The 13104-nt window shown below is 38.3% G+C and overlaps 3 protein-coding genes across 3 annotated transcripts; 1 reads left to right on the top strand and 2 right to left on the bottom strand.

The window, feature by feature from the left end:
- The first annotated feature begins 636 nt into the window (after positions 1–636).
- On the top strand, positions 637–3955 carry LOC134653339 (ADP-dependent glucokinase). Its single transcript, XM_063508673.1, has 3 exons — positions 637–1128; positions 1522–1967; positions 2923–3955. Exons 1-3 carry the CDS (start codon positions 776–778, stop codon positions 3612–3614), a joined length of 1491 nt encoding a protein of 496 aa, XP_063364743.1. The 5' UTR covers positions 637–775; the 3' UTR covers positions 3615–3955.
- Positions 3956–5306: 1351 nt separating this feature from the next.
- On the bottom strand, positions 5307–6049 carry LOC134653218 (nuclear nucleic acid-binding protein C1D-like). The gene has a single exon (XM_063508546.1). The coding sequence runs from the start codon at positions 5940–5942 to the stop codon at positions 5517–5519; it is 426 nt and encodes a 141-aa protein (XP_063364616.1). The 5' UTR covers positions 5943–6049; the 3' UTR covers positions 5307–5516.
- A 633-nt stretch (positions 6050–6682) lies between these two features.
- Positions 6683–12585, bottom strand: LOC134653332 (26S proteasome non-ATPase regulatory subunit 1). The gene is made up of 2 exons (XM_063508665.1): positions 11943–12585; positions 6683–9331 (listed from the first exon to the last, which is right to left on the bottom strand). The coding sequence occupies exons 1-2, from the start codon at positions 12460–12462 to the stop codon at positions 6846–6848; spliced, it is 3006 nt and encodes a 1001-aa protein (XP_063364735.1). The 5' UTR covers positions 12463–12585; the 3' UTR covers positions 6683–6845.
- Between the last annotated feature and the right edge of the window lie 519 nt (positions 12586–13104).

The following is a 13104-nucleotide window of genomic DNA, read 5'->3' on the forward strand; positions in this document are numbered from 1 at the left end:
TCTCACTTCTACGGTGGCAATTTGGTGTGATAAATGCCTAAGACTCTTAAAGGCCCCAGTACACGATGGGCCATCGCCGGCCACTCCAAGGGACGCATTTATGCGTTAGAGGGAGCAAGTGATATGGCTATCTCTTTCTACCGCATGGCTGCGTCCCTTGGAGTGGCCGGCTATGGCCCATTGTGTACTGGGGGCCTTAAGAGAACTTAAACAACATAGAGTCTGTGCGGAAAGAGAAGACTCGTGAAATGTATTGGGCCCCATACATTCCACGACTCTTCTCTTTCCAATCCAAACAGACTCTAACATAAAACTAAATATAAGATGGTCAACCAAATCTTGTCAGTAGAAAAAGGCGGCAAATTTGAAATATGTAAGCGCGAAGGGATACCGTCCCATAGAAAATTTGAATTACGCGCCGTTTTTTACTGACAAGATTTGGTTGACCATCTATATCTATAATTAGATCCCCAACGTGTTAATAAAAACCACTTTGTAACTTTTAAAAACAAATTTTGAAGAAAACGAAACGTAGCTTCCAACGATGACAAGTAATGTCATGTCATTGTCAAACTGTCAGTGTCAACATAACTTTTGCCTAGGTGGTACCATGGTCTAATGGTGGTACGCGGTACGCCACTCGACCGATATTTGAAATAGGTCGCCTAATTCCTTATCACAGAACTAATAAAATATTAAACACTTAGCCATAAAATGAGGTGACGTGTATCATTAAATTAATCACTCATACATTCCAGTATAAATTGAAACGTGCATGTATTTATACATGAAAATGGCTGGCACGCCGATCAAGTTGGGGTCTGTCGTGTCCTTCTGTATTGTGCTATATGCGATGTATTACCGTAAGAACGATATGGGGGATGACCGGCTGCACCCAATGAGGGAACAGTTGTTGATACTTGAAAGCCAGAATAGCGTGGGGCTTGGGAGTTTTCAACCGAGAGTTGCGCTCGGTTATGGGGCATGCCACGACTTGTTTGTGAATGCAACCCTGCTGTTGGATCACAGAGAATTGAACGGGGAGCCGGAACACCACAGTGAGATCAGAAATAACGATGAGTTGCTGAAAAGTTTCGCTTATTTCTTCAAACACGGTGCGGCGGCCGAGTAAGTCGAATATCATGAATTTTTAATACGACCTTCATGCAATTAACATATGCGTTGCGTGCTCTTCTACTATATTCATTAATTTGTGTTGTGTCATATTATAGAAACCTTAAAACACGAGGCAAAGATTAACAAAAAGTGGTAGTTAACACTATTGCATAAAACAAGTACATAACAAAGTGAGAATACAATAAATATGTACAAAGGCGAACTCATCCCTTTAAGAGATCTCTTCCAGCAAACCTAGTAGTAGTAGGAGGTAATCTTATTGCTAGAAGCAATCACTTTCAGTCAATTTTTAGGTATTAAACAATTCACTAATCAATAAATTTTTCTTGTATATCTAACTTGTGAATAAAACCCCTGTTTTAATAATAAACCTTTATTTTTCAGGCGATTCGTCTCCAACAGCAAGCTCTACGACAACCTGGTTGAAAAAGCCTTAAAGCTCTCCGACACAAGATGGTCGATCGGTGGCAACGCTCCACTCATGGCAAAGCGTTTCCACTCAGAAGGCTGGGAGGTGCTCCTCGCCGGGAAGATGAGCTCTAAACTTAAATCATACATTCCAAAAGAAATAAAAATAGTAGGTGCCGAAGAAAATGAGGAAGTCAAAGATGATATACACATGATTCTTGAGTATAAGGCTGATGAAAAGTTTGGGGAACACCAAGCGCCCAGGGCTAATCGGTATATTCTCCATAATGATGAGAATAACCCTCTGTTGAGCTCGCTGGAGAAGTTTGCGGAGCATCTGCCGCGGTTCACGCCTGACTTGCTGGTTATTAGTGGGCTTCAGATGATGGATAATTATCCTTTCAAGAAAACTGACACTCAAGGTAAAATAAATACCTATTCTTTATAAATATAACAAGTAATTAAAATACATTCAGTAAAGCCTAAGACTTTAAGAAATAGTATATAGTTGGAATTTTTTAAGATGTCCAAATGTACATTAGAGCTCTTCCTACAATTCAGATTTCTTTATAAAACTAATTATACCTACTTGTTCCGCTTTTAGCTGTGCTGCTGATAAGGCAAATGTAAATATTTGTAACAAGGATAATTCGTACAAAACATGCGTTCAGTACCATTGACTTATATATGTAATGTTCAGTACAAATATTTGTTTTCCAGTCTATGTGTTATCATTGACTCTACACTCTTTCTTGTATTTAAATTTTTATTTCATCAGGTACAGTGGCAGTACCATTGACTTATGTAATGTTCAGTACAAATATTTGTTTTCCAGTCTATGTGTTATCATTGACTCTACACTCTTTCTTGTATTTAAATTTTTATTTCATCAGGTACAGTGGCGTTCAAAAGTGCATGGATAGATGTCGACCATAATGCCTTAATATTACGTTTGAAACATGTCCATGCACTTAAACGCCAGTGTATATTATTGTGTAGTATCTGTGGTTTGTTACAAGTTTAATTCGCCTGCGTAAACAAAATGTTCTCAAACATCTGCTGAGTCTTTTGTCAAGGCTTTACACATTCACATTTCAGATATTTTTCTATATATGATGACGCCTTTTGGCTATGCACGTGAGTGTAGCGCCGGCAGCCGGCGTGAGTGGCGGTTATGGGGTAGTTATTTGAAAGTTGATGAATATGATGATGATGAAATAATATAAAAGATTAGGCCCACGAAAGTTCATATTTTTGCCATGTGCTTTTCAGTTTTTCTAACAGGGGAAAACGTATGGAATTAATACCTTCTTGACAAGGTGGACTAAGGTCATGGTTTTCAGGGTGTGATTCATAAATTTTAATTTTATTTTACAGATCTCAGGGCTGATAGACTGGAACTAGTCAAAAAACAAATCCTGTCACAGCCCGCTCAAACACTCATCCACTTCGAAATGGCAAGTTATGTGGACTTGGAACTGCTTCTACACCTGAAGTCCAAAGTCCTACCTTACGTCGACTCTATGGGCATGAATGAACAAGAACTGACCAATATACATAACTTACTTCTCTACGGAAATGTCAGTTACGCAGCAGACTCAAATCCAAGAGTAGCTACAGCGTTGGACCAAATGAGAAAAACATTCCAAATGATTCGGCTGAAAAATCAAGAACACAACAGCGACAGAAAACTGACACGAATTCATGTACACACTTTAGCCTATCAGGCCATCTTGACAGTGAAAGACTCATCTTGGAAAAGAACCGCCGCTGCCACAGCAAAAGCGTCCCTAACCGCACACAGATACGTGTGTGACGCTCAAACTATCTTGCTAGAGAAATCAAAGTTGTTGCTAGATGATAGTTTTGCCACGAGCACAGCTAACGATAATAATAGCAGGGTTGTTATAGAACCGACGAATCCAGTGGCATGTTGGGAGGAGACACTTGTGGGTGATATAGTTGAGATATGTGTAGCACCCGTGCTGATATGCACTGAAGCGCAATTGACAGCCGGAGCTGGAGATAACATATCAGCTGCCGGATTAGTACTTCAGATAGAGAAGTAAACGGTTTAGAGTTTTCTTTTACTTAAATATCTAACAGGAACATTGTGTGACTTACATTTTTAATAAGTTGGTTGTTATTATGTGCCATTTGACTTGTATTATTGACATCAAACATTGATCAAAATGACTTGTTCAAGTACATACTTATTGTTGTATTTATTTTTAATTTAATTTAATGATTTATATTTGCTTGAAGGTGTTAAGGGTATTATTAGGAAACTGAACATTCTTGATCATATTTATTATTAATATTTTAGCCATTGCTTGTCATGAAACATTCCTATTATGTGAAATACTTTTTGATCTGATATAAATGTTGTTTGAATAAAAACATTCTTACATATAAAAACATGTTTTATTGCATTAAGGTTTAAAACTAAAATGGTGAACATTATGTTGAAAATAAATTGTACATGACAATGATGGTAGTAGTAAAGTAATACTTGATAATAATGATAATTACTTGATGGATATAGAAAAAGTGACCAAGGCCTCCAGTGCCCACAGATAAGGATTTAACTTCAACTATTGTTGTGATTGTGGCTCAGGTGGCCGAGTGGTTGAGGCATCTGCCTCCTAGACACTGGAGCCATTAGGCACTTTTTCATTCATACAGGACATCTATTACAATTTATAATACTTGATGAGAGATTAGAGAGATAATGCAATGTTATTTCTCACTTAGCTGTATTTTCCAAAGGTTGGAGACTCCTGATGTAGGTAAACAACAAATAGATATAAATATTTAAGCTGAAACAGCTAAGTAGGTGGTCTGTATATAACAATTTTGTATGAATTCAATATCACCTTACCTTATCTTATGTCTGATACCTACAGGTATATATAACACAGCTATTTCGAGTATTGTAAAGCCACTGAGGAGTGACTTTCTTATATTATCATCAGATCAAAGTTGCTTCAAATTTTTATTAGAACACAATACCATCTGTCTTTTGAACTACCATACAAAACTCGTTTTGGCAACTCTTAAGACAATTTGTGTTTATTTTTAAGCAAAAGAAATATTATTTTATTGACAGATTATACACAAGTCAAACAATAACAGTAAATTGTGATAATTATGTACAGTCAGCATCAAATACTTTGTAGCAACCAAAGTAGCCAAATAGTTCGGTACACCATATATTTAGTATGGTGTACCGAACTATTTGGCCACTTTGACTGCTACAAAGTATTCGACGCTGGCTGTACAGTAGATTATGATAACAGTATATCATAGGTTTATTACTATGATATAAAATTACTTAGTATCATGAATACTATAATTATAAACAATTATAAATACATATTACAATATATGTCATAGAACTTCATTAATGTCCTCAATTGAGAAGGTATTTGTCTTTCATTATTATGAAACACTATTTTTGGTTAACACTTGGTGCTGGTTTCCAATACAAAATGAACACTCATATGTGTTCTTGGCAGTGAATGTGTTAACCTACTAAAAAGGCAGTTACTATACCAATGGGGTTTCCACATAAATTCTGCAGGACGAGTGGAAAATTGATATAGACATGCAAAGCACTGGCACCTGGTTCTTTCTGCAGAAACTATGGACACAATATAAACTACCTTTCATTCAAATTGAATACTAGCAATGTGCATTCATAGGTATTCACAAAATTTAAATATTGAAAAACCTATTTTGGTTATAACTACAAGCTTTGTCATACCACAAAAATGCCATAATATAACAAAAACTTAACACAAAACAATAGAGTAAAATTGGCTGATGATTTTATTAATATGGCATTAAAGTGCATTCCCTATAATTAAAAATTAAATAACCATTATCATCAGAAACTTATAACTAGACTTATAATTCCATAATCAACACTCAGTCTTACATATTAGGTGCCTACTTACAACTGAAACAATTCAATCATGGAATTTTATCTTTTTATTAAGTGGCTGCCCTGTTGCTCTGTAAGGGTCATAGAGACCGCTCCTAACAAACCTTTTAGCCGCTTCAATGTCCACAGTTGGTCGTTTATCTCGATCTTTTATTTCCTGCCATTTAACCATTGTAGCTTTAATTCTCTGCAGCTCGTCTCTGATTGGGTGTTTCGTTGGATCGACGCCTTGTATTCTCAAATGAATCCAATGTAGAGAATTTAGTGTGAACGCAAGGAATAAATCTAGCTCGATCTGTGCAGGCAAGGTCAGCTTGTCATAATGTTCTTTTAGCGGCAGCAGTTGATCTAAAACTTCTTGCACTTCAATCAAATTTTGCTTAAGGTCTTCGCAGTTGTTAACGAAGTCTTTATCCTTTGATAACTCTCCGTACTCCAGTTCCCAATTCATTGCGATTGTTTGACTGCAGACAGATTATCCTTTTATACGTGTATTGATTAGAAAGATCGCCCCACGTTTTATTTATAACCTACGACCCTGACCCAACGATAGGATAGACCGCCATACGAAATGAAATGACAGATAAGCATATGTCATATATGTGTCAAATAGAGATTGGATACTGTTCGAGACAAATAAAAAGCTGTTGTATCTCATAATGCTTGCACTTCTATAGTTTGTCAAAGAACTGTCTCATTTCAAACAGCAGAGAGAATCATACTATCTTTGTCTTACACTAGTACTAGCACCCAAAAGAAAAGGATGAGTAGTTTTTATTGTTCAGTAAATATACTGCAAATTCGGTTTGACCAACTATAGCAGAGTAACAGCCGTAACACACTACCGCATCGCACCGCTATCTTGGTGCGGTTGGCTTTTTTTGGCCGATAATATCCGGATTTGGTAAACGACAGTTTATAGGGCCTTTTAAATGGAGGGTTGACGGCGAGGGCATGGCATGAGTGGTGGGGATAGTCTTATGTATCTTTCAGTAGGAGTAGCAGCGAAAGCGCTATTATTGTTTGTCCTTGTCAGTCTCACATTTCTTTTATTCCCCACCATAAATTATAGCTGGTCATGCAGATCTTGTCAGTAGAAAAAGGCGGCAAATTTGAAAAATGTAGGCGCGAAGGGATATTGTCACACTCGTAATGAAAATGACTAATTGTAAGGATAAAAGAAACGAACGGTCAAAGTTATAATTTTTAATTCACGGAATCACAATAATTTTAGTTAATAAAGGTGTACCTACTTGCACAATTCTATATTAGTATCATAACTTTTCAATACATTTCACAGTGATTCATAATAGTCCTATTTACTAATTTTAGAACATTAATCGAAGAGAGTATATCAGTCGTCCAAGTACTCGAAAGGTTCTGGGGGTTCAGGTTCTTTTTCCTCCTCCGTCTTGGGGCCGAAGGCGGCTACCGGTTCCACCAGGACTTGTTCTCCGTCTCCGGAGTGGTTCAGCATGACAATGCCACCAATAGTTATGTCCTTTAATGGAGTGAATCCGGAGCCGTCAACTATGGTAATATTCTTCAGTTGCTGCCGCATGATCCTGGCGGGGTTGTTTAGGATCTCGAAGGTCGGTTCCGGTTCCTTTTTCTCCTTGGTCTCCTTGTCTTCTTCTTTTTCGTCTTTCTTGGATTCCTTCGAAGTAGAGGCGGAATCCTTCTCGTTCTTGACAACATGGACAGTTATGTTCGGGTTTGGGGATTTCGAGGACTTTTTTTCTTCCTCGTCGACTTCCATTTTTAGGGTGGATGTTCCACTGCTTGAGGCGCTAGCGGTGTCTCCGCCGTGCGCCCGGCGCCTGGCGCGGGCCGCAGCAATACTGAGAACGGCGGTAGTCACGCGTTCGCGCTCCTCACGTTTCTTTTCTTCTAACGGCGCTGGATATGCGTATAGAGAAGGTTTCGAGTTAGATTTGATGTCCATCTGCGGCATTTTCAGATCAGAATTCAGCGCAATCAGGCAAGTAGGCGTGAAAGCTAAGGACAGGCAGTGGGCGAGCGGGAACCAATACCAATATTGCGTGAACACCAACATTCCGACTACAGCGAGCATGTTCATGTGGCCCGTTCGGTTCTGGAGGGAAACGGTCATGTTGCGGCCTCCGGCGTCGATGATGCCCTGAGCGAGGATGGCACCGAATTTAGCCATGACGTCTTCATGCTTGTTCGAGATGACTTGCGCGTAGAGTTGCCTGAAGTAGGTGACCTTCGGGCAGAGGGCTTCGGTTTGTTGGATGAGGATCATAGCGGAGGCGATGAGGGCGCCCTGTCGGACGAAGTTCACGGGATCGAATTTGACCATCGGTTCGAGGAGACCTATAGCCTCGCGGTTGCCGGTGCCGGCGCAGGCGATACCGAGCGCCATCGCCGCTCCATAACGAACGTGAGGGTTGTAAGACTCGGCTAAAAGTGAGACAACCGAAGGGCATTGCTCAGGTGTCCTGAAGAGTAAGAAGCCGAGAGCTGTGACGGCGGCGCGGCGGACATCATCGTTCACGTCAGACACGGCCACGTGGAGGAGAGTCCTGATGGAATCGTTGTTACCAGTACCACAGTAGGCGGTCGCGATTGTGTAGCACCCGGCGCGGCGGAGCAGCGGATCCTTGTCTCTTAACAGCTGCTGGACTAGAGCATCAGCCTCTTCAAGTCTCCCGTACATGGTGAAGGAGATTCCGACTGCCAAACCGCGCAGAATCTTCTCATGCTGAGTTTCCTGAGCATATGCCACCATATCCTCAATAGCTGCGGCATTCCTTGACCCAAGCATGACCATACCCATGGCGATACCTGCCGCTTCGCCTGTCACAGCATCATCTTGATACAGATTGAACTTCAACTGCTCATAGACATCCTGCCTATGGCTTCCCATGGCAGCTAAACCTAAACCGAGGCATCCACCGTGACGCACCATTTCATTCTGCGCATCTTTTAATTGCGTTAAAAGATAGTCAATGATGTTCGCGCCGTGATTAGCGTGGATCAGACCGAGGGCATACAAGCCACCACCTTCAGAATACCCAGAAGATGGCCCGGCCTCTTTAGGAAGGTAAGACTGCATGAGGGCTAAGGAATCCCCTTCATGTCCCCGGTGGATGACTCCGAGAGATGCTGTGACGGTTAATTTAGCCCAATTTGTAGCTCTTGCTAACCATTCCAGGTTATCCCTTAGGAACTGATCGCTAGTTGTACCAGCATGCATGAAAGCATTAGCGATAACTGTGGCAGTGTGGCAAATAGAGACCCTGATAGCATCTTTTGTGTTCTTCAATATGAGCATATCAGCATGATTAGATCTGATTAAGAACTGCAACTGTAAACCGATGGAAACATCACCTCCAAGAATAGAAATGAGTTTTTCCACCCTCCTTTGGTGTTCCTTTTCCTCATCGTTCAAACTTTCAATGTCCCTAACTGGTTTTTTAGACTCTTCGGCTGGTGTGTCAACTTCCATGGCTGTTGAAGTCTCAGGGAAAGGTCCTCCTTGTGGCTGGGGCTTACCTCCAAGAGCGCTAGGTATAGGAGCAGTGCTTCTTAAAGCCTGTAAGACCCTACCTAGGAACTGTTGTGTAGCTGAATCATACAAATCGAAACCTATTTGATATGCCATGAGAACTGATTCTGTAGGACCATGTGTCAATTTATCTAGAATTTCAGCTACGGAGAGAGGGTCTTCAAGGAATATAAGGCATTGACACATGTTGACGTAGTCGGGGATGTTGAGGCCACGGTAGAGACCGACAAGGGAACGGAGAACTGTGCTGCGGAAACCTTTGTTTTGAAGGAGGCTCATTGCCACTTGGAAGGCATATTGGAGCATGCCTGGAAACAAAGAAAAATAAATTATATTAAATATATATACAATTTAATGCTTATTTCTTTTAGGTTTATCTTTGTTCAAATAATTCTTAATAATGAAATGTAAAAGTTTGTACTAAGGAAGGTGCAGAAGATGGCAGTTGAACAAAATGATATTATATAATTAAAATATTATATTAATTTAATGTTAAAATATTTTAAAAGGTAGGTGGGCGTTTTTTTTTGTTGGCCCCTACACTTTTTTTTCAAATTTGGGATTTTTTATGTTATTTCTACTCAGAATCACGAGCTCTTTCTATCCTAATAGGAGAAAAAAAGTGTCCTAAGGGTTTTATTTCCATTACGTCACCATTTTTCATAGACATTGTATGGTGATCGCGCAATGGAAAGATCGAAAAATGTATGGAAATTTTGGGACACTTTTTTTTCTCCTATTAGGATAGAAAGAGCTCGTGATTCTGAGTAGAAATAACATAAAAAATCCCAAATTTGAAAAAAAAGTGTAGGGGACAACAAAAAAAAACGCCCAGGTTCTAGGTAGGTAAAAATACCAGCATTGGCAAACTTTCAAAAAAAAAAACCAAATATAACCGTCTTGGCAAGAACTCTTGTAAACCAGTACCTTTTGGAAGATTATATAGTTATACATAATGAGCCCAGAGGAGTTAAAGTATCTCGAGATCAAAAAGATCCTGCAGCTGTTTGAAGTTGCAGGTTTGGATCGAGAGTTGTAGTAGGTGGCAATCACAATAGATCAGGGATGGTCTCAGTGATACATGGGCTGTGGAGCCTTATATAGCCACTGTACCATGTTTATTGCAAATAAATGAAATCTAATCTAATCTAACAACAAGAATAAGAATCAGTTTACTTGAAATCATAGCTTTTTATTTGAGTCGTCGTAATCCTGACCTGCAGCGCTACAAAAATAATAACCAGGCCTCGGAGTTTTTTTAGCACGGTAAGACTAAGGAGAGCTATGGAGTCTTTGTTAACATTAAAATTAAGTTCATACTCATACTCATCCTCATTAATTAAGTACAAGTAAATTATGTACAGCTCTAGACCTAATAAATATCAGCGATCATCACAATAACGAAATACGTAACTATATATTCATGACATAATGTGACATCTGATTTACTCATACACATATTTAGGTAAAGAGGTTTAATCATAAGTGGCCTCGGTATTATACTCTAACTCTTCATAGGGTTCTATCCAGCGCTGTATAAACGAAGAACGTTGGCGAGATTTTGTATTGTGTAGAATGCTGTTGACATGCTTTAATATAAAAGTGTGTCTTAATTGCGTGAGATGTACGTCACAAGACACACACATTACTACACATTTTTCGTGATCGTATATAAGATCTTTGTACGGTTCAATCCAGTGCAAAATTTCAGATATTTGTGGATCCGTCATAATGAAATCAGCAATTTATTCCGAAATTTGCCTTAAATGAATATATTGAAGTAACAAATCATACGTCTTAATATGTTGATACATGACATATGATGTCATTAAGTGCATTATCTAAAGCGGCCAGTGACAACGTATAGTTCCTTATCTTAACAGTAATTATAGTATGTAGGTACGTTAAGTACTTAAATAAAATATTGGAGCGATGACACTGCAATATGGGTAATATAATAATATTAACATACACATATCCATATTATTACTTTTTTATAATATAACATTTAATTAAATATATGTAAACAGAATTAATTACATATAAGTAGTCTAAGTATTTATAAAACGATTCGGACGAACTTAATTAATGAGGATGAGTATGAGTATGAATTTAATTTTAATGTTAACAAAGACTCCATAGCTCTCCTTAGTCTTACCGTGCTAAAAAAACTCCGAGGCCTGATAATAACTGGTTTATGGAGTTTTTGTAATTGTTTTGAATGATTACTTTGGTATTTCTGAAACAACTCTTCGTGGACAAAAGTGTCCCTCCCCCCTAGCCCATTGCCTGGTGACACTCATGTTAGTCACTAATGAGATAATTCCATTGACAGAAGTAACTCTTTGGCTGAATGAATAAGTCAAATTATTATTTTGTTTACATTATTTAAGATCCATTTAGAACAGATAACAACAACACAACACACAACAACAACACAACAAGACACAACACAACAACAAGAGTTTAAACCGCGGAGTTGGAGTTTAAGAGTTTAGTTAAGAGGTTAACAAGAGTTTGACTATTTCACAAAAAGTTTACTCAATGCTAACTTATTGTAGCAATGTTGCCATCTCACAGTTGCTTATTTCAGTGTTAAAAGCTTTTTAGTTAAAGAAGCTTGTGCTATTCTGAATACAGTCAGTAAGAACTTAATTATTTCTTGAGTTTTGCGCTAAGTTTAGCATGTATTTTTGTTTATAAATATACAGCAAGTGTTGTTACAAACAAATACAAATAACAAGTAATTTATAACAAACTGAAAACAGTTTTTTAATTGCTTCAAAAAATTTAAACATGTTCATAATAATAAGTAGATAAATTACGAAAAACTCAGAAACATTATCACTTTCTTGGAAGTATATTATGTCAATATCTACAATAATCTACATGTTAGCATGACAAACAAAAGCAACAAACCTGCAATGTCATCAGACTTCATGATAGACTCCTCAAAGATGTCCATCCGCCTCGTCTCCAGCGCCAGACCCAGGGCCTGCCTGTACTGCCCGTCGTCCAGGCATCGTTGGAACATCCGGTTCACTATGGCCTCCAACCGAGGGTCAATATTCTCCGCTCCACTATCCACGAACAAAACCTTCCGCTTCTGCGTGTAAAAATCAATCGCCTTCGCGATCGTCGTATCCACATACTCATTCCGTGCATTGACATCAAACAAATCCCCAGCGCCTAATGCGTACGTCAATGAATCCTCAAACGCTCCCAAATGATAATACACTTTACTCGCCACCAAGGCCGCTAGCTGGTGCTGAGAAAACACTTTATCTTCGTGAAGAATCTCGATCTTCTCAATGGACTCGGAGATCTCGGGCCAAAATTCATCGACGATGTTGTCCAACCTTTTCAATGCGAACTCTTTCACCTCCGGCATCGGCTCGTCGAGCAGGGATATAATCCCCGCGGCGGAAGTAATATTCATTTTGTTCTTTTAAAACTTAACTTTAATTAAAACTATTTTCTCGGTCTTATTTCAATAAACACTTTCTTTGTAATAAAAATGAGAACGCGAGTCGGGATGAATTGACAATTTTCTTGTTTCATAAACAATCTAGAGTAATTAGAGTATTGTATGTTGCACTACTAAAAAATAAATTATAATAGTAGAATATCCTAAACATCGTTTATTTCATATTATTCTTTCAAGACGTAAAATATAATAAAAACACTTATAATAAAACATATAAATGTATTTCATTATATTTTCAGCGTTATTTTACCAAAACTTAGGTCGTATTCAATTAATATTTTTCTAATGGTAGATTTTTAATTTCTAGTGTAGCAACACCTGCCAATAAATTCCATAGACAATATACAAGGCATCGTTCAAAAACCAGCCTTTTAGAATAGACCATTATAATGCTCCGATTAATTATTAATTACTCACTAAGTAGGACATAATTTCACAAAGCTAAGTTACTAGAATATTTAAAAAATACTATTTATTTGATTTGCAGTACGTATAACACAATATTATTACAGATAGACATTAGAAAATTATGAGTAAATATTACAGACGTTTTCGAACACATACTGTGAGTTGTCAACTTTATGTCAGTGCATT

The sequence above is a fragment of the Cydia amplana genome, chromosome 13, assembly GCF_948474715.1.
Source record: "Cydia amplana chromosome 13, ilCydAmpl1.1, whole genome shotgun sequence".
NCBI lineage: Eukaryota > Metazoa > Arthropoda > Insecta > Lepidoptera > Tortricidae > Cydia > Cydia amplana.